The sequence below is a fragment of the Zasmidium cellare genome (assembly GCF_010093935.1).
Source record: "Zasmidium cellare ATCC 36951 unplaced genomic scaffold M409scaffold_35, whole genome shotgun sequence".
Taxonomy (NCBI): Eukaryota; Fungi; Ascomycota; class Dothideomycetes; order Mycosphaerellales; family Mycosphaerellaceae; genus Zasmidium; species Zasmidium cellare.
Window position 1 is genome coordinate 66,208 of NW_022986979.1, and position 19,370 is coordinate 85,577.

Sequence of the window (19,370 nt, forward strand, 5' to 3'; positions counted from 1 at the left end):
GATAACATCCCAACGCCAGGTAGAAGAATGAATTTGATCTACGACACGATACTAATACCTCTCTCTTCCAAAGTTATTCCATTCCCGCAACATTCCCAACAACTCCAGCCACGCCTCCCACGAAACCAAACCTCGTTCCTCCGCGACTGACTGAGCCAGCCGTTCGACTGCGTTTACTTCTTCGGCGGCGGCAAAAACACATTCAGCACCCGACGAGGAATCTTCTTGAACCGAACGCCTTCCCACATGCCCACGATCTGTCCGTCTTGCAGAACGTACACGTCGCCTTGCAGGACCGTTTTGTCATTGGGGAGGGGGGACATTTGGACGTAGTTGCTAGATGATCATCCATGTTAGCCCGAGGTTTTGTGGCAGTTTTGACTGGGAAAGGGAGAGCATACCTAATCTCCGTCCCCTCCTTCGAAGGATCAAACAACGGACTCAACTTCATCGCCGTAACCCCATTCGAGATGAACGCATTACTCTCCTTATTCTGCTCGACGGCATTACACACAAACCCGGAAACATGACAACTCCCGTCGTGGTAATATGGTCCGCAGAAATCACTCTCCGGCTGCGCGAGGAACTCCAGCGTCGACGTCGCCTCGAGCGTCGCGGCGTCGAAGGCGCACGAGGACATGTTTTGGTATTTGCCGCTGTATTGCACGAAGGACTCGAAGAGTTTGTAGGCCTTGGCGCGGTTGACGGTTTGGCTGTGGGGGTTTGAGCGGAGGGCTGCGATTCGGGACGTTACGTGGTTGTATTGGAGGCTCCATTCGGAGAGCCAGCCGTAGTACCACTCGAAGCTGACGTTGCAGTGGCCGTTCTGCTGGAGTTTTGTGCCGGAGGGGGAGATGCTGTGGAAGACGCAGTGGAGGGTTGTGGAGGTTATGTCTTCGTGGGTGTTGGGTGGGAGGGAGAGGGTGGTGGTCATTTCGAGCCAGAGAGTGGACATTTGGGTGGGGTCTTTGACGATGAGCGGTTTGTGGACTTCGAGGTTGTGGACGTTTAGGCCTGGGAGGGGGGCGTTGGCGCCGCGGTGGTGGTGCCAGATGTGGGAGGCGACTGTTATGGCCATGCTAATCACATAATCAGGGTTGGTGTTAAGAATAGTGATTGGTGAGGCTTACTCGGTGTAGAGACCTGAGGGTGTGAGGACGACGCTGTTGCAGCGGTGGTTCGTGATTGTTGGGGCGAGGTCGGGGTCGTCCATGCAAGAGCGGATTGTGATGCTGCCGTTTTGGAGTGAGGAGATGTCTGAGGAGATGATTTGTTGGCAGGAGGGGGAGAGGCGAGTTGTGGTCATTGTGGCGGACATGACGAGAGTGTTCAGATGGACAGATTTGAAGTTAAGGAAAGGACTTGGGGCTGTTGAGTTGTGAGGACGGAAAGACAGCAGATCTTGGACTTGCTATATACTCCATCATCTCCATATACCGCACTTTCAAAGGAGTAAGATTTTGATGACACTGTTGCTGTCGGTGGTCTCTTGTCTGGAGTGACATGTCGTCGAGAGTCAAGAATAGCAGACCGCAATAGCTTACTGTTGCAATGGGATTCTTTTCGGCGCCGAGTACAGACTGTAACTTACGTCGAGGGAGAAGATGAGATGAGGTTGATGAGGTGGTAAAAGGGGAAGAGGTCGTTCTGACCGCCGACGTTGCATTCGGAGGCTTCGAAACGCCGGGTCTTGGCAACGGCGACGGGGGCGGGGTGTCCTCGCTCTCACTTCACGCGTTGTTTTCGTGTACTTCTTCGACTTTGCATCAACTTCACTACCTGATGAAAACGCCGCAGAAGCCGTCATCGGCATCAGGTTCTCATCGATATCGGTATGATTACTTCACAAGGGAACTCACATAGGGTGTCGAGGCCTCATAGAGCCATCGCTCACACGGCTTCTCGCCGCGAGAAAACAAGACAGCGCATAGTCAAATGAACGTCAACTTGATTTGCATCCAGCAGAGATATATGATCGACTTACTTGAGAACATGCTCAGCAGCAGATGTGGTCGTAGTGTCCACGAGGCCAGGATGGATCCCACAAAGGGCGCTTGCTTGAATCTACATGGCCACTCAAAGACTCCAACATACTGGACATTCCGTGCACGGACTTAAGAGTCGAACTCGACGCGAAAGAACGAACACGAACGATCATCTGTTGTATCTACGAAAAGCCAGTCTTGTCTCAAGATCCAAATCCTAGATTTGCCATGTTGAAATCGAGAGAGCAATCAAACAGATCACCACGAGAATCAGCTGCCAGGGTCTCGATACGGCTGACTGATCCTCAAATCATCCAAACGAATCACAAGTTGATTTATCAGTTCTGGAAGGAAGATCTGGCGAATCGCACTAACTGCTGTTTTGGGAGCATCTTCGACAGTTCATGACTTGGCTATTCCGCTCGGCATGCCGTTGATACCTACCTCCGGGATCGACAAGGCACGTTCAGTTCGAAGTTTCCGAAAGAGCGAGCAAATGGCCGAGTCGTATACTGTTCGCAAAGATACATTGGTTCTGGTGGCAAATGGAGACCTGGCTATCTCGTTGACCGGATTTAGTGCCGAGGCTACCAGCCGGGACGGCCCTCCAAGCCGACCTGCAAACGCAATCCTGCTCACAAATCAACTTCTGTCGCGTCTCACCACGAATAATACAAAATCCAGACAGCCTGCATGCACCATTGACATTGTAAGAAAGTCTATAAATCGGGAGAGACGTCGCAGTCAGATCAATTGAGCACCCATCTTTAACTAAACGACAACACAGCCACCCGAAGAACGATGGCTAACCCAATCTACAATGCCCCTGTTGAAGGCCTGCCATTCTTTTCGCCTCAGCATGCCAATTCGCCTGGATCTGCCATTGAACTGAACGCCGATACTCCGACTCTCTTTAAGCCACTCAAGATTCGCAGCAAGACACTTCGCAATCGAATCGTTGTTGCTCCCATGTGCCAGTACAGCGCTGCCGACTCTGGGCCACTGGAAGGTGCCTTGACACCATATCATACTGTTACTCTCGGCCACTATGCCCTCAAAGGCGCGGCACTCGTCTTTATTGAAGCTACTGGAGTGCAACCCAACGGCCGCATCAGCGCCAACTGCCCGGGCCTGTGGAGCGACGCTCAGATTGACGGTGTAAAGGCCGTTGCCGACTTCATCCATGGCCAAGGTGGTCTTTGCGGTCTACAGCTCGCCCATGCTGGAAGGAAGGCCAGCTGTGTTGCCCCATTCATCGCCATGAAGCAGGGTCTCCGGAATGTGAGAGCCACGAAAGATGTCGGCGGCTGGCCGGAGAATGTTGTTGGACCTTCAGGTGGCGATTCTGAGGTATGGGATGGGAAGAGTATTGATGACCCAAAGGGTGGCTACTGGGCGCCGAGGGAACTCTCCATCTCCGACATCCATGAGCTTGTCCAAGATTGGGGCAAGGCAGCTGCTCGAGCAGTCAGGGCTGGCGTTGACGTTCTGGAAATTCACGGTGCTCATGGTGTAAGTACCATTTCATCAGAATGCCTTGTAGACGCACTAACATCAGCCAGTACCTCATCAACCAATTCTTATCCCCAGTGACCAACAAACGAACCGACCAGTATGGCGGATCTTACGAGAACAGGACGAGATTCCTGGTCGAAGTGATCAAATCTGTTAGGGCCAACATTCCCGACACAATGCCGCTATTCCTCAGACTCAGCACGACAGAGTGGCTAGAGAACACTGACGTAGGGAAGAAGCTGGGAAGCTGGACCATTGATGACACGATTCGACTTGCCAAAAGCCTTCCTGATCTTGGTATCGACCTCCTCGATTGCTCCTCTGGGGGCAATCATCCAGACCAGCAGCTGAACCCATTTGGTACCGACGCAAAAGACTATCAAACGAAGCTGGCAGCCCAAATCCGGAAGGCAGTCAGGTCCGAAGGGAACAACCTTCTCATTGGCGCCGTGGGATTGATCACCGAAGCCGAGCAGGCCAGAGACATTGTAGAAGAAGCTACAATCAAAGAGGAGGCGGAAGCTGTGAAGAAGATGACTGAGCCTGGCAATGGCAAAGAGCCAATGGCTGATGTCGTTCTCGTTGCACGCCAGTTTATGAGAGAGCCGGAGTGGGTACTGAGAGTGGCAGCACAGCTCGATCTTGATGTTGCTTGGCCCAGCCAGTTCCTCAGAGTTCGAATCCCGAAGTTGTAAGTCCAGTAGCTTGGTACTTGTTCAACTGATAGAAGTAGAATATATAACAAGACTTGACCACCTCATTACTTGCGTTCACTGGCATGCAAGCATTCCAACGGCTATACCACAAACGTCCTTGTCGATCAACGGCTCCTTCCCGTCGGCACACCCCGAGCAGGCTTGAACTGAATTGGTCTTTGCCGGGCAACGTCACCTCCCATCTCGATGTCCTGCCTCCCACACGATCGATCATGACAACATCTTCAGCCATCTTGTTCTGTGGCGTCCTCTCAAGCGTCATCCAAGCTGCATAAGAAACCCAAGCTTTAAGCTTCTCCACGACCTCGGGCCTTGGGGCAACCAGTCAAGTATGCTCGTGGCGTGAACCAGACTAGAATCGTCGTTCCCCGAAGATCCCTTCGTGGAGATGTACCTGTTGATTGTGGAGAAGTTGACAGATCCAAGAGCTTGCGCCATTCTCACTGGCCTATGCCATTACCAATTTCAGGCTCGCTGCGAGGACTCGCAAACTCACGCAAGAGGCTGTGGCTGCGAAGGTTCTCCGCCCAAAGCTGTGATGCGATGGCGGCATGATCCCATGTCGTCCGGGTCAGGTTTGTTTTGGCCACTGCAGGTAAGAAAGATATTTGCTGCTCATTCCCCACTTTCTACTCCATACAGTACTCTTCCCTCTCCGCCAAGGACTTCACACACCTCACCTGCTAAGATGCGGTCTGTCATCGCCATCTCGCTGCTCACTGCCAGTGTCCTTGCCTCTCCCATCGAGGAGCGCCAGGCGGCTCGGGGACAGTTTAGCTTCTACCCAATCCCGACACCTCTCTCCGGAATCTGTGATCTTGCTGAAGGACACGATAAGGCGATTTGGTTTGAAGACATTCTCGTCAACAGAATTGGTCGTCTCGATCCTAGGACTGGTGTCGTGACCGACTACCCGATTCCTTTCTCTACGCCCATCTCGAACGTCACGCTTGGTCCGATCCCAGGCCCAGCACAGCAGATTCTTGATCGGACTGCTTTCTCTTGCGCCATTCGTCCAGGCGCTGATGGCTATCTGTATGCTACCAACGGTGTTCGAAACCAGCTTGTCCAGATCAATGAGACGACCAAGGAAATCAAGTTGTTCGGCCCGGTTGATCCCACTGGCAACTTGTTCCCTTTTAACGATTTGTACACGGCGGATAATGGCCTCTATTTGACGCAGACGACTGGTAACACTTTTGAGTTCTTCTCCTTCAAGGATCACACCTTCACCACTTATCACGTCCCAACGCCACTGGCTCTGCCTCTTGGTGTTTACGTGGCCACTGATAAGAAGGTCTACATCCCTGAGCTTGTTGGCAACAAGATCTTGGTGAATAGTGATCATCTCGAAAAGTTATCACAGTCTACTGATCTCAATTTTGCAGATCTTCAACCCCCAAGATAAATCCATTGTCGAAGTACCCCTCCCAGTACCGCTCCAAGGCCCCGCCGTCACCCGCGCTTAAGTCGGCGACTGGGTCTACTTCTCCCTCTTCGAAGGTGACGGCACCGGCCGTATCAACATTAAGACCCACAAGGTCGAAGTCTACCACACCAACCAACTTGGCGGCCTTGGGGGTGTCACTGCCAACCCGACCCGAGCTGGAAATGTCCCAGGAACTTTCTTCGACGCGAATGTCATCTCGCTGTTGAACAGCAGAACGTTGAAGTTTTCGTATATTCCGTTCCCGGATACTTTTGCAGAGTTCATTCGTGGTGGTGGTGGTGAGTCTTCACAGATGCTGTGGTGGTTTCTGGTGATGTGAGTGCTGACATGTTAACAGTCTTGGCCGACCTTCCTCCTTATGTCGACATCTCTGCGCAATACCGACCCGAGGACAACAGCATCTACTTTGGCAGCATTTTGAGGAACGCTGTTGGCAAGTATAAGCTTGCATCGGGAGAGTAAAGTTCAATCTCTGCATAAAACGGTGGTTGCGGAAATGTTATGACTTGACGCTTTCAAGGTTTACGTTGATACCAAGGAACACTACGAATGCTATTCGTTCAACACTACAAAACCCCGTTTGCTGTCGTCGTCGCTTCATCACCTCCCAAGACGCAACATCTCATACAACACCCGCATCCTGATCGCCTGGAATTTCGTGAACTCGATCATACACGCATCAGAGCTGTAGTCCATGAAATTATGAATCGGGTCGAGTCCAGGCAGATCCGGGCATGAGTCGGACATCTCTGGGCAACCTGATGTTGCCGTTTGCTGTTGAGGCGTGTCTGGGATGTAGTCGCCGGGCCCGTCGCAGGAGCCATCACCGAATGTGTGTAGGAGGCCGAACCACTGCAGGGACATGTGAGCATAGGGCAGAATGGGCAGTGCCATGGAAAAGGGGTACTTACATGCCCGACTTCGTGCACGGCTGTATAGCCAAGATTGTACTCCTCGTCCTGTACAAGATCGTCAGCAATCACTCCAACCACACCCAACATCCAGCATTCCAACTTACACCCCCCAGCATACTCCCCGCGACAACCACACTCCCATCCAGCACCCTCAACGTCTCATTCCCCGCATCCCCCGGCAGATACGTCGTCCCATACAGCGACCCATTCGCCAAATCACTCAGAAAATACAAATTCAAATCCGCGTACCCGCCCTTGCGCAGAGCTTGCTTGTACACCATCTCGCAGGGTCCGTGCTCGCAGGTCGCCCAGTCGTCGTTGACGGTGTGGTCGATGGATTCTGTGGTGAAGACGATGTGAGAGGGGGCGTACTTTTCGTTTAGGACGGCCATTTGGGCGGTGAGCAGGGAGGGTGGGTAGTCGTTTTTGGTCGCGGTCGTTGTGATTAGGTGGATGTGGGTTTTGATCGTGAGGGGATATTGGCTGTCGGTGGTGTTGGTGGCGAGGTAGGAGTTGTGGAGGTGTTGGAGATTGGTGTCGGTGGGTGGCGAGGGGGTGTCGCAGCGGGTGAGCTCTCTGGCGAGGGCGGTGGTCGCGAAGAGCGCCGAGAGGAGGATGGGTAGGGCGAGCATAGTGGCGTTGCTGATGTGTTGCGGTGGGTATCTTGGTCGACTGCTCGCTGATGGATGTTGGTGTAGTACTTTATACTCTGTATTCCTCAAATGTCTTGTCGGAGGGTGCTGTTCTTCAATGCGCCATCAAAGATCAAGTTTCGAAGAATGTGGCTTTTGAATTTCTTCACTGTCGAAGCTCCTCCCATTCGGGAAGTTGCGGGATCGCTAGCCAATGAGCTCTCAATTAGCATGTGATAGGGGATGGAGATCGCACTTGCAAGTTGCGTTGTAGTTGTAGCTACTGCATAGCATACCAATATTGACCATGATTCGAGACGTGTCTTCCTTTTGTGTGACTTCATGCCGTCCTTCGTAAAAGATTTGGAATACAAGTGGTACAAGGCAAACCAGCAAACAAAAACATTGAGTATACCGTCTTCGCTCGTACGCCAACAAAGAGTAGGCTCCATGTCAAATTTCATATACTAGTGCGAGAGGGAAGGACACAGAGAGTAACCAAAATGTCTGCAAAAGTTCATTGGCGAAGTTCGGGAAGTCAATACGTTGCAATCAATGGGTTATTACAATGACCAGTCTGCGCTCTCAAGGGAACGCCGAATCCAATGCCACAATACCACTATCAATCGCCCCACCCTTAGCCCTCTTTTCCTGCTTCCCTCATCCCAACCCAACCTACAAGAAGTTGGACGCCATCTTCGGTCTCAGGCGACGACGAGGTCCTCTGCTCCGTGGGTTCGTGGTTCGTGGAGTGCTCTGCTGCGTGGCCTGGGAAGTAGCAGGAGCAAAGCCGGATGCGGAGGCCGGGGTTGCAGACATGGTAAGGCTTGGTGGAGCGCCTGGATCTGCTGCTTCACCAACAGCGCTCTCCTCCTGATCGAGGCCCTGAACTTCCTCGACTCGCTCTTCGTCGCCAGAGTCCACCACTTCGCCGCTGAGAAGTTGCTCGAAGAGCATCTTAGGAAAGGCGACGACCTCACCGATCCCGTCCACTCCTTCTTGGAGACACTTCAGGACCAGGCTTTTCATGTCGGAGAGGTACTGCATCAAAGCTTCCAAGCGCTCGACAGCGGTGAGGTGCTTGTCTGAGCTGCGGTACTTGGCTGGCATATTGACGGTGTAGCCCTCGTTGTGAAGCTTGATGATGGCTCGGAAAAGGAGGTCGGCAAGTGAGGAGAGCTTCAGGTGCGTGATGTCGGTGCGATATTGAGCGAGGTAGTTGACCAGCTCATTGACCCTGTCAGCACGCACGTCTTGGACGGTCTGCTGCTGGCTCAACTCGACGGGGCCGGTCCTCACAGGCATGCTGCAGATTGCCTTGTAAAGGAGCTTCACGGCCTGCGCTTTCTTCTCCGCCAGTACTTCGATGTCATCCTGGAGGCCATCTGGCAGCTGCATCGCACTGGTGGTGCTGAACAACGTGTCGCTCGCCTCTTGCTCGGTTTCAAAGATGTGAGGCTCGCTGGGCAGATTTGGAAGCGGTGTTGCCGAGTACGTGAATGTTGGCAGCTCCTGGTGGTCGAGGCTGCCGCCGCGTGGATCGTCGATCTCTGGAAAGTCGAGCGCGCCGTCGAGGCCAGCACCATTCGCGTCGACAGACTCGGCATCCTCCATCTCATCATCACCGTCGCGCCTGAAAGCCCACCACGCGGTGTACCCATTCGCGAAGTCTTCAGAGGCATATCGCTGCAGGGGTTCATGGGTGATGGAGCTGTACCCAGCGGCAGTCAACTGCGCCAAATACTCGTCGGGGAAGGCGATGCCTTGAGCGACAACTGGAGTGTAGAAGATGTCGTAGGTGGCCTCCATCTTGCAGGTGTGGGTGATTGCAATGTGCTTTTGCTGCGCTGATGTTAGCTTCGCCGAGGTGTAGGAAGGGGCATACAAACGTGGTGTGCGAGGGACGAGAGGATGTGCTTTGAGCTGAGTGTAGTCTAACACTTGAAGCGCGAATTAAAAATACTTCTGATGAGAAGTAGGGATCGAAGTCGAGGCTGCGCTGTCCGAGTCGTCGAATGTGGTTGACTGCGACGGATGGGTTTCTCGACTTTGCGTGTGTGTTGGAGAGAAGAAAGAGTAGCGACCTCGAGTCGAAGTAGTCAAAGAGAAGTTGGGTCTGTGCTGCGCTCGGGATGCCGTCATTCAAAATGAAGCCGACCCTATACTCCTTCAAGCAAACGAAACACTTCCCGAGGAGTCAGTCTTTCACCGTGGGGTTGACCAGCCAAAGACAAAGAAGTGGCTAGTGTTTTAATTAGAATTTCAAGCCCGAGAGTTTGGTGCTGGCATGCTGATAGATGTTAACTCTGACGGTTGTGATTGTATAGTACAGGACGATCTGATCTATCAATACACCCTTCGCGCTCAGGCGATGTTGCCGAGCATTTCCACTTCCAAAATCGTCTTCGCGCTACCAATCCGCTTCCGCCTTCCAGCGTATTACTTGGAATCTACGCGCTCGCCTTCTGTCAGGGGAACTGCAGTACCATCGAGAGGACTTGCCTCCGCGGCTTGGTCTTCTAGAAGGTGGAGGAAGTCGGCGTAGGCTTCCCAGTGGACGCCGTCCTCTTGCTCCTCTTCGGGAAGATCTCCCTCCTCACTCTCCTCCGACTCATCGCTGTCCGTGCGACGGATGGCAATCCAGGTGCTGTAGCCGTTGTCGATGTCTTCTGAGGCGTACCGCTCGAGAGGCTCGTGAACTGCCTCGTTGTAGCCTTGAGCTCGGACGTAGGCAAGGTGCTCCTGGGGAAGTTGAGTGATGTTGGGAGCGACAACAGGCGTGGTGAAGGTGTCGTAAGTGGTTTCCTCCATCGTTGGTGTATAATTCTACGCCAGGGTTAGTTGGATGCGAGCTCCAAGGACAGAGCCACTTACTGGGTTGAGTGGGTATAGGAAACTTGCTATCTCGATATAAGTTAATCGGGTGCACAGCGGTGAGGATGGCGATCAGCTGAGTTGCGTAGTCGGAGTGTGTATTGCGTTCGCTGGGTAGTGTTGACTGCGCGCTGAGATCCTCGAGGTTGTTGACCGTGTGTGAGGGGATTGCAAGTCGTGTTGGTTGGAAGATCGAAGAGCGCAAACACAAGTAGCGAAGAAGTCTTCCCGCCGACGGCAAGCAGAAAAGAAGCACAGTCTAAGCCTTTTGTGGAAGTTGAAACACGCCTTGAGGAGTCAGTGCGCCAGCGCGTTGCCTACGCATCTTGGATGCACTGGGCTGTAAGAGGCTGAAAATACAGATAGTAGTAGAAGCATATCCAGTAAACAGGCATACAGCTGTGCAGCCAGAGCGAAGTTATAGCCCTTAGATCGTTTGCTAAAGCAGGCAGCTGTGTTGCAGCAAACATATAGAGAAGGCACTAAAACTAAGCAATTAGGCTATTCTCATTGTTTTGCTCTTAACTTGATGCTGATAATCGAGTACGAAGGCTGGGTGTCCCTCGGGCTCATAGTATTATTTTGTCCCTCGACCAGGCTGCGCTAGCATTGTGAAGGGATATAGCAAGCGTGGAGGTCGGAGAAGCCATCGCGACCATGCGATTTCATGACACCAATGTAGTAGTACGCAAGGTACGTTCGTTGGGCAAGTGAGAGCTGCCAGATAGTGGGTGGTGGATCAGGCATCTTACAGGGCCTACAACTTCAACAAGGACTCCACCACCGTGAAACCTCAGCTCCCAGATCAGGGGATCCTCTCGGGATGGCTAGCAATGTGTCTTCTGACTCTTTCATAGGATCTGCTGTGGATGAACGAGACAACTTCCAGCTCATGTATCTCTTCTTTAGGCCTTTGCTGCAGGCTGAGATCAGGGAAAGCTGCTGGCTTGATGGGCAGTCTGATGGGATTGTATTGGATGGCGCTTCGATAATAGGGGTACCGGTGCCCTGAGAACACGCTGAGCAGGCCGACTTGAGATAGAGACAGCTAAAGACACTAATGGAGTCAAAAGGTCTCGAGGTAGCCGTCAATGGACGAAGCGATGGTGCCACTCTTGCGAACGACTTTGTGCTTCGCGCATTCCTCTTAGTCAAGTTCCACATTCCTGTACAACAGGCCTCTCATCTCGCAGTCCGTAGCATTGAGACACGCGAGTGACAGAAACTTGCACTGATTGACACTTCTTCTTCAAGCGAACATTGGCCATCACGCAGACACTATCTTGAACGATTCAAGGTTGTTACGCACAGCAGGCGCTCGTTGCCGCTTCGAAGGGTCGTCCTGGCTGGTGATGAAGAGCCGGCGCACAGCTGCATTTGGCCTACGTGTTGGAAATTCTGAACATAGTGATATGAGCGAGCGACCACTGCTACGTTGCCGTCACTTGTGGAGTCCCGTCGTGGGCAATCCTCCTTTGCGGCCGGCGGAAGTCAGAAGCCAGCGCAACCCACACAGGTGACGCTCCTGAGTTCGACATTGGCGTTGAGGTCTTGAGACCAGGCACTTCCGCACACAAGACACACCATGACCATGGTCGCAAACAACTCCGTCACCCAAGGATCGAGAACCGTTCACGGCAAGCGAGTAATCCGCCGCCCCGTTCGTCGCATATCTGATGCTGAACACTCCCTCGAGTGACTCCGAAGCAACTACAGCGTAGTGCATGCCAACAATTTTCTTCCACGAAGCACTCCGCCGGACGACGACAGCGCAGCACTCACCGGAGGCTGGAAATTACTATCGACCTGCGCGGCAGTAACGTATCAGACATTTGCAGTGACTGAAAGAGAAGGGCAGGCCAAGGTGAAGCTCAGGCTAGCTTGTTGTTGCAGAGCTCCGCCACACACAGAAAGGCCACACTGGCCGTAAGAGGAGTTGGTCAAGAGCAAGGCAAGAGGCAGCGGCGAGAGTCTCGAGGCATTTACGATGACACAGGGGAGCGTCGAGTACAACCTGCGAAGCGGCGGCTCTTCGATCAACGCACTCCGTGCCATAAGCGGTCGTCTGTAATAATGAACAGCGAGGGCCCCTGCCCGTGCATCTTTTCGATCGCTTGCATACAAACTCGACGCGGCCTCCAATGGCCGCCAGCCCGCAAGACTAGGATAACACGCAGAAGGACCAGCAAGATGAACATAGCCGACTTGTGAAAGCTGCTCTGTCGTAGAGTGTTGAGGTACAGCTCGCTGTCCAAGATCTGTTCGCACTTCGAGCAGCAGCAGCAGCAGTGACAATCTCTTCGCCACCAACGACGCACCATTTGATCTTTTCGGCAAAGACTCTTCAGCAAAAAGACAGCATCATACACCACCGATGCTGCTTGCCGCCTAAAACAAGCGAGTAACAGCTGGAAAGAACGATTTCGGCAAGATCCAAGACCATCTCGTCTAGGAAAGATAGGGTCGGGAAGGAAGCAGGCGTTCGAATTCCTCAGCATTCCTTGCATTCGTCGATCGCAGGAACGCCCGAAAGAGGTTGAGCCGTGGGCGCATGTGGATGTAACGCAAGGAGCAGCTTTGTTGGCATCATACAAGGGAGGAGGCGAGACTTTGTTCACCGATGGACATGGTGACAATCAACAATGCTGGGACCGATGTGCTGGGAGGTGGCTGTTGCAGCCACCGCGTCTTCACTTCGAGGATTGCATGCGTATGGACGTGCAAGGATGGTCTATTCGTAGGCCAACCGGGCGGCGAGTGCTTATTGAAGAGCAAAGGACAGTTCTCGGCTGTGCCACCACTTGTCGAGCCCGTGCTGATGGCGTGGCATAATGAACAGTTGAAGAAGCGGACATGACCTGGTCAAGACGGACAAATGTTGCAAGACCATTGTTTGCGATCTCTCTGGCGTTTAACGACATGCCTTCCAGCTGGCTGTCCCAAGTTTACAAAGTCGAAGGAGTATCGAGCTGGAATTTGACCCCACGACAGTTGACGACGGAAAAGGGCGAGTGTCTGGAGAAAGGTCCAGTCAAGTATACATCCGAAGAATAGACCAGGAGCACACGATTTGCGGTGAAGCGAGTTCCATGGAGCGAAATCTTGAAGCGTACTAACAAGCCGGCAGGACTTGGTTGATCAGGGACGCTTCTGCAGATCACAACATCGAGATCTGGTCGACAAGTGGCAGGTGGATCTCGCAGCACGCTCCTGTCCGGACTATGATTGAAAACAGCAATCCTGATGTACTACATGTACTTGCCGCTCATATCCAGGACATCAGTACCGGACCCACACACTTGCTACTAGCCATCTTGACAGCAAGCACCGAGCTTGGACATTGACCTAGAGGGAAGTGTCTTTTTTTTGAATAGGAACTCGATCGTTTTCTTCATTCTTCAGAGGTCCAGAAAAGATGGCGGCACCCAGGCGACAGCCAAGTCCCGATTGTACTCGCGATGAAGAGGATGGAAGCGTGAAATGGCCAGACTCATCGTCTTGTGCATTCAGAGCGTAAAGCTGGTTTGCAGAGCAACAGGAGACTGCTTTACTTCCGACTCCCAATATCTCCAGGCCCTCGGGAAGAGAAGAGCAGACGGTACCCAAGACATCGAGGCGCCGCATCGTCGAGACTGAAGACTCCCTGCATGTGCTACCAATCCACACTGGAGTAGCATCTTTCGATTTTGCGTTTCTGGACCAACGCTTTTATGAGGACTGGAATAGTATTCCTTTCTTCCACTCATTGGGAAAGCGGTCCATCTGCTCGGCTCATGATCGTCGAGAGGCTCATTCAAGGCCACCCGGGGGTTCTTTTGGCGCAGTCGGAAGGCATCCAAGGTTGTTCCCCTGACCGGTATGCATTCGTCGATATGCGTCAAAATCGCTCGCCGGGGCGAGACGGGATACGAGAAGAGCTGCTGCGGTATCGCCGTGCATACGAGAAGCTTCGAACCGGGCTGGATACATTTTATCGATGCCGCCGAACGATTGTCGATGGAATGCGGTCCAAGGCCCAGGATCGCAAGGAGTTGCTTCAGTCCGAGCGCCGAGACCCACACCCACAAGAGGAAAGGCGTGAAAATGGGATCCAAGACTTCAGGAGTTCGAAAGGATATCCATCTCCTGCTCTATCCACTTGGAGTTCATCGATTTTGATGCCTACCTAGGTAGAGCTTGATTTGACGACCAAAAGTCCCCAGGAATGCCGGTCAGGTGAGAGGCGGTGTCGATTTGATGGCTTGAAACGATCCTGCGCAGCGGGAAGGACATTCCCGGCAAGCATGCCAAATTCTCTTCCAGCTTCCATTAATCGCTTGGCCAACAGAGTGCAATGGATCGAGGCCATGTTCAAAGGAGAGTGTGTCGGTGCAGCTCACTCGTCCATCTTCACTATAGTTGCCGGGGCTGCGTAGCCCTCACTCACGACCTTCGCTGGCTCCGCGACGTCTCCTCTCAATTGATGCTGGAAAATTGCCCGAAGTCGATTCTGGTAACCTTGCGGTGCCCCAGAAGCAGGTTGAGACGCTCCAAACGTCGCATTACGCCTGTTGGGGTCTTTACGAACCAGCGCCTTGCTATGAGCTCCTTCTTCTGGCGTACTGGGTTGTCCTTCGGCTCTTGCTGCGTTGCATTCCCAATCGGGCTGAGCCATGCGGTTTGGCAAACCTTGGAGAGAGGTGTGAGGAAGCGTTCTGAGCTTGAAGAGCGCCCTTATTCTAGGCGCCTTCCTCGACGGGAGAACCGCAACGGCAACCTTGGGGAGTGGCTCTTCATCTGCCCAGACTTCATGTCCCTGCGTTCGCTTTCACGACGTATTGGTGGCTGCATTCCGCTCGCGGTCTCCGCTGTCCAGGTGGACATTCGTGTTGCCGTCATGAGCCATTATCAATGAAGACCTGATTTTGCTGCTCGCTTGCATTGCCTTGCACGACTGGAAGTTGCTGAAGATCTGGGCCATCTCCCCTCTCCTGGCTTCGTGGAAGGTGTGGTTTTATCCTCTCGTTTGCTCCTAAGGCCGACACCTCGTCGATATCGGTTGATGCAAGACGTTGCGTTGTGTGGAGAGCCGACCGAGCTATCCGGAGGTGCACAGGGACGTTTAGATGAAGTCACGGGCAAAGAATAGGTGGTGTGGTGCGCAGGTTGTGTGCTATGCAAATCCGTCAAAAAGGCCGCAGAGACCGAGGTCAGAACTAGCGGAGCTGCGGGAATGGACCACTACAACGGCGCCCGCGACACTCATCTCCAACATCGCTACTCGTAGCACCTATAGCTTCACGAAAGTAGAGGTTCAGGATGTTCCTTTGCACGTGAGCAACGACAAACGTCTGGGCTAGGTCCCTGCTCGAAGAACAGACGCTACGTTCGCTGCTGCGAGGAACCGGAAATGATCATTACACGTCCATTTAAAGCTCTACGGATGCTATTCAGCGATTCCTATCTACAGTGTCGACTGAAATGTCGTCTGCTCCGAGCCCACCTCGTCTCCCAGCTCGATCTGCCAGCAATACCCTCTTCCTGTACGACATGGCTCGCCTTCCAGGTGTTTGGTACTATCCCAAGCTCGTCTCTGCTCGCGTCCTGGAGCATCATGATGTTTGCTCCCAGCGTCACTCTGGCTGCCACGGTACTAGGCCCATTGGTCGCCCGCTTGCCTTGGGTGCCCTATTCTGGACCGTCTCTTGCTCCTGCTGTGTCCTCTTCACCATCAAACAACTTGCTGTAGTGTCTTAGCAGGCAATTAAGAACAGCTCGCGTTTCCACAGCGGCCGAGAGTTTGTGACTTGTGCGTGCAAGGCTTACAGCAACCGAGAGGCAATCAGCCAGCTCTGGAGCCTTTCTGCAGCACTCCCGAGAGCTCCACTGATCAATTCGATGGCCAAGATCATCGTACAGACCCTGAAGGCGACACCTGAGGATGGCCCTGCCAACGTCCCATCAAATGCCTCCATGCGGGTTGTTGTAGCTCAGCTGTCGCGGCTGAGCACTCGTTGAGCCTGGCCAGCATCCTGCGTCCACGAGTGTCTTGGTTGTTGCTGATCAGCATGTTGGACGAATGCCAATGTGATCAACTAGTGGCTGTGTTGTCCTGGCCCCTTTTCCTCCTTGCACGGCCTTCTGCCCATCATCTCAGCTTTGCGAGATCTCTGGCCAGCGCGGCTGCCGAGGCTTTCCCGCCCAGGACTCCTGATGTCTCTTGGCCCGAGAGCAGGATCTGACAGCCTCACCCACAGCCCTGGTTATTCACTGCCTGAGCTGCTCTATGCTCTACCCTCAGTCTGCTCTTGCCTTGCTCTCGTGTTGCCCTTAGCACTTTGTCCGATCGATCTCCGCTCCTGCCCGCCAGCGTTGTTCTTGCTCTTTGAGACCCCTTCTTCAGGTCATACGGCGGCATAATGTCCAGCTGTTGGTGCAAGACTTTGAAGATAGGGCTATCGATGCATGGGCGTGGTGTCTCGGGCAGTCAGCTGTGACGCGTCTCGGAAGTTGTGACCACATTGACGATCGCGGAGGGCTCGCAAGCATTCGACGAACCTATTGGCGATATTAGCAGACGACCGTCATTCTCGCGGTCTTGCAAGGCAAGAACCTCCGGTGTTTCCATGCAAGGGGCCTACCTCGTCCATCTGCAGCTACTAGACTTAGCACTCTTCAGTGAAGGACGTCAGCCTTCGGAATATGAGGCTTTGTCGCTTACTGCTCTGATGCCCTATGTTGCACACGCCTCGTCTGGCCACGGCACCAATGGGGACCAGTTGGTGGTTTGTCTTTGGAGCAGGAATGGGTCCAAGTGTCCGCGGCTGCCAGCTCTTCAGTTTCGACTGATCAGGGGTCGACATCGCTCTCAATGACTGTTTGTTGGTCGGAGATATTTGCAAGGCTGAAAAATGGAGTTCAATAGTGATTTCGATCGATCGTGTCGTCCCGAGGATCCTTCGCTGGCTGCGCGGACGGACAACTTGGCCTCTCGCTGAGGTTGCGCCCCTGATACTTACCTCCTTGATCAGTATGGAGATGTGAACCGTGCTGCAGGCTATCACTTGTCTGCCGCTGACTGTTCCCTTCATGGCGTCAACCAGCCTTGTACGCGCGCTTCCGGCGGCAAGAGAGGCTTTGATGGATGACCAGCTGCCAGAGGCGTAAGGCGCTCGTTGTTTGTCAAACGTACTCCTGGAGACCTCAGGTATGACCTCCTCGTTGCAAGCGCATCTTCTGCTCGTCCATCTCTTGCTGGCAAACCTCTGTCACCGTGCGCTCGTCTTTTCGATGATGGCGCGACGCGTCGTCGCGGTTAGAAGATGGTGGCTGTTCGGCGACTTGAGTGCGATGGTATCGAGACTGGCGTGGTGCTGATGCCATTGTGGTGCTTTCGCATGACCGAGACCTTCGTGAAGGCATCATTTCGCTCGATGGTGGCTCTGGACATGCTCCGTCTCTCAGAGCTGGTCATTGGTTGTATTCAGCCATCATCGTCACCGTCGGGTCGTAAGGGGCGGGTTCGAGGAGGTCATTGTCGAATGATCGATCCACTACCTATCCGCGCCCTTTCCGAGCAGACTGCTGGACTGTGAAGACGAGCACGATGGCGTGGATACATACCACTCGTTCACACTGCAGGCGCGACAGGTGATCGCGTTGTTGCTGTCTCTTCCTCCACCGTGTCGTCGCCATAAGACGATGGTGCTGGGTGCTACCAAGGCCCTTTGCGCTGCTGTGGCTCGTTGTTGAGATGCTGCTCGCCGTCGCAATGCAGACAAAGAGTCCACCTGGAAGCACACATCGCGCCCTCTCGTAGCTGGGGGATCAATGATGGTATTTGCTGGCTCGCGCTCGTCCAGGGCCATGCTATGGATGTATTGGAGACTGCAGTGGCGTGTTAGAGGTTGTTGTCGTCCCTCTGCAACTCCTACACCCCCGAAAGGTCTCCATGGAGCCGAGTTTGCTGCGGCGAGCAGCACGACTGTCAACGCCCTACCCTCAATAACTCAACAACAACATGGCCGAATGCTATCAAACTTGATACGGGGGATGCACTCATATCAATCTCAAACCTTCGATTTTCTGCTTGTCAAAAAGTGGTGTGTGGATGGTGAGCTCCCCTGAGAGGGCAAAGTCCCGCTGAGAAGCGTTTTACCTTTATATGTAATTCGGAATCAGTCCCTGCATGTAAGTTATCCCCCGTCCAAACTTGTGGAATGGCGCAGTTGGCGCGAACTGACTACTACTAACAACAGGTTCTGATCTAGGTTCGAAATGCTCTCTGCTCTATCTGCTCTGTTCGCTTGCTCTGGATTAGATAGATGTAGGTAGAACTTCTTCCAGCTCAGTGCTAACAGTTCCCAGGTTTATCAGCAAAAAGTGTTTCAGCACTAAGATCAACAGATCTTCAATACTCTTTCTTGACATTTTTTTGCTCTATCTTAGGTTTCCCTTGACTATGTCCTGCATGGAGAAAGTGTCATAAATTTTTGCACAGCAGAAATTGCGGTGTAGATCACTCATATTGAGGTTGATCGAAAAGAAGTAGGTCTCAGACTTTTGCTGTCATTTTTTTGACTGTCAGACTTGTTGGTGATGCCGGAAAATCCAGCTTGAAGCCGGCCATATTGGGACGTGGAATTCCAACTTCATCGTCAAACGTCCGTACCATAACGTCTTTTCGATCAATTGAAATTTGGTGGTATTTGATAGAAGCATTTCGATGCTCCTCGGCACCGAACAACATCGATGCGAACGTTGCTCGATTTATGGTGAAGGAGGGAAGCTGCAGAGTGCGGCCGGTGGTGTGAAGCTGATGAAACCGGAGACGCGCCCTGGTACGACCGAACACCAGCGTAACACCACTACGGGCCTCAACACCACATGAGGTCGCTCCATACATCACGCTCACGCGACTCGCGTCGCGGTTTGTCAGACAACGGTGATAGAACGTTCAGAGAAGGTGGAGGCAGTGAAGCGCTGTACAAAGAGGCGGCGAAGAGGAATCAAACCGAGCCCATGCGACTGGCAACATCGTCCTCCGCCTCCACCTCATCGAACGACTTTGCAGATCACAGATCATACACGAGAATGGTAACGCAGATGGCAGCCTTCGCTCGTTCATTGATCACCAGCACGAGAACGAGACGAACAGGCGCGACTCAGGCGATGGCGCCATGCTCAGCGCGTTACATCAGCGATTACACGACACGAACGATGACCCCTACCCGCAACTTCGCCAGCAAATTGATAAATACGAGGTTCACATAGCCGCCTACCTGCCTCAGCCTTCTCGCTCCAAC

At 53.2% G+C, this 19,370-nt stretch overlaps 7 protein-coding genes across 7 annotated transcripts; 2 read left to right on the forward strand and 5 right to left on the reverse strand.

Annotated features, from left to right (window-relative positions):
• Nucleotides 1–173: 173 nt before the first annotated feature.
• Nucleotides 174–1,306, reverse strand: M409DRAFT_27049 (uncharacterized protein; the record flags this gene model as incomplete). Its single annotated transcript, XM_033808399.1, has 3 exons — nucleotides 174–336; nucleotides 402–1,079; nucleotides 1,131–1,306. 3 exons carry the CDS (start codon nucleotides 1,304–1,306, stop codon nucleotides 174–176), a joined length of 1,017 nt encoding a protein of 338 aa, XP_033663313.1.
• Nucleotides 1,307–2,786: 1,480 nt separating this feature from the next.
• M409DRAFT_37401 (uncharacterized protein) lies at nucleotides 2,787–4,195 on the forward strand (the record flags this gene model as incomplete). The annotated part of the gene is made up of 2 exons (XM_033810724.1): nucleotides 2,787–3,497; nucleotides 3,548–4,195. 2 exons carry the CDS (start codon nucleotides 2,787–2,789, stop codon nucleotides 4,193–4,195), a joined length of 1,359 nt encoding a protein of 452 aa, XP_033663314.1.
• Nucleotides 4,196–4,904: 709 nt separating this feature from the next.
• Nucleotides 4,905–6,128, forward strand: M409DRAFT_69051 (uncharacterized protein; the record flags this gene model as incomplete). The annotated part of the gene is made up of 3 exons (XM_033818104.1): nucleotides 4,905–5,556; nucleotides 5,687–5,944; nucleotides 6,004–6,128. The coding sequence occupies 3 exons, from the start codon at nucleotides 4,905–4,907 to the stop codon at nucleotides 6,126–6,128; spliced, it is 1,035 nt and encodes a 344-aa protein (XP_033663315.1).
• A 138-nt stretch (nucleotides 6,129–6,266) lies between these two features.
• M409DRAFT_58199 (uncharacterized protein) lies at nucleotides 6,267–7,212 on the reverse strand (the record flags this gene model as incomplete). Its single annotated transcript, XM_033813844.1, has 3 exons — nucleotides 6,267–6,518; nucleotides 6,578–6,625; nucleotides 6,685–7,212. The coding sequence occupies 3 exons, from the start codon at nucleotides 7,210–7,212 to the stop codon at nucleotides 6,267–6,269; spliced, it is 828 nt and encodes a 275-aa protein (XP_033663316.1).
• A 675-nt stretch (nucleotides 7,213–7,887) lies between these two features.
• M409DRAFT_58200 (uncharacterized protein) lies at nucleotides 7,888–9,021 on the reverse strand (the record flags this gene model as incomplete). The annotated part of the gene is made up of 1 exon (XM_033813845.1): nucleotides 7,888–9,021. One exon carries the CDS (start codon nucleotides 9,019–9,021, stop codon nucleotides 7,888–7,890), a length of 1,134 nt encoding a protein of 377 aa, XP_033663317.1.
• A 630-nt stretch (nucleotides 9,022–9,651) lies between these two features.
• On the reverse strand, nucleotides 9,652–12,714 carry M409DRAFT_27054 (uncharacterized protein; the record flags this gene model as incomplete). Its single annotated transcript, XM_033808400.1, has 2 exons — nucleotides 9,652–10,038; nucleotides 12,679–12,714. The coding sequence occupies 2 exons, from the start codon at nucleotides 12,712–12,714 to the stop codon at nucleotides 9,652–9,654; spliced, it is 423 nt and encodes a 140-aa protein (XP_033663318.1).
• A 3,838-nt stretch (nucleotides 12,715–16,552) lies between these two features.
• Nucleotides 16,553–17,933, reverse strand: M409DRAFT_58202 (uncharacterized protein; the record flags this gene model as incomplete). The annotated part of the gene is made up of 5 exons (XM_033813846.1): nucleotides 16,553–16,623; nucleotides 16,787–16,940; nucleotides 17,085–17,279; nucleotides 17,329–17,473; nucleotides 17,689–17,933. 5 exons carry the CDS (start codon nucleotides 17,931–17,933, stop codon nucleotides 16,553–16,555), a joined length of 810 nt encoding a protein of 269 aa, XP_033663319.1.
• Between the last annotated feature and the right edge of the window lie 1,437 nt (nucleotides 17,934–19,370).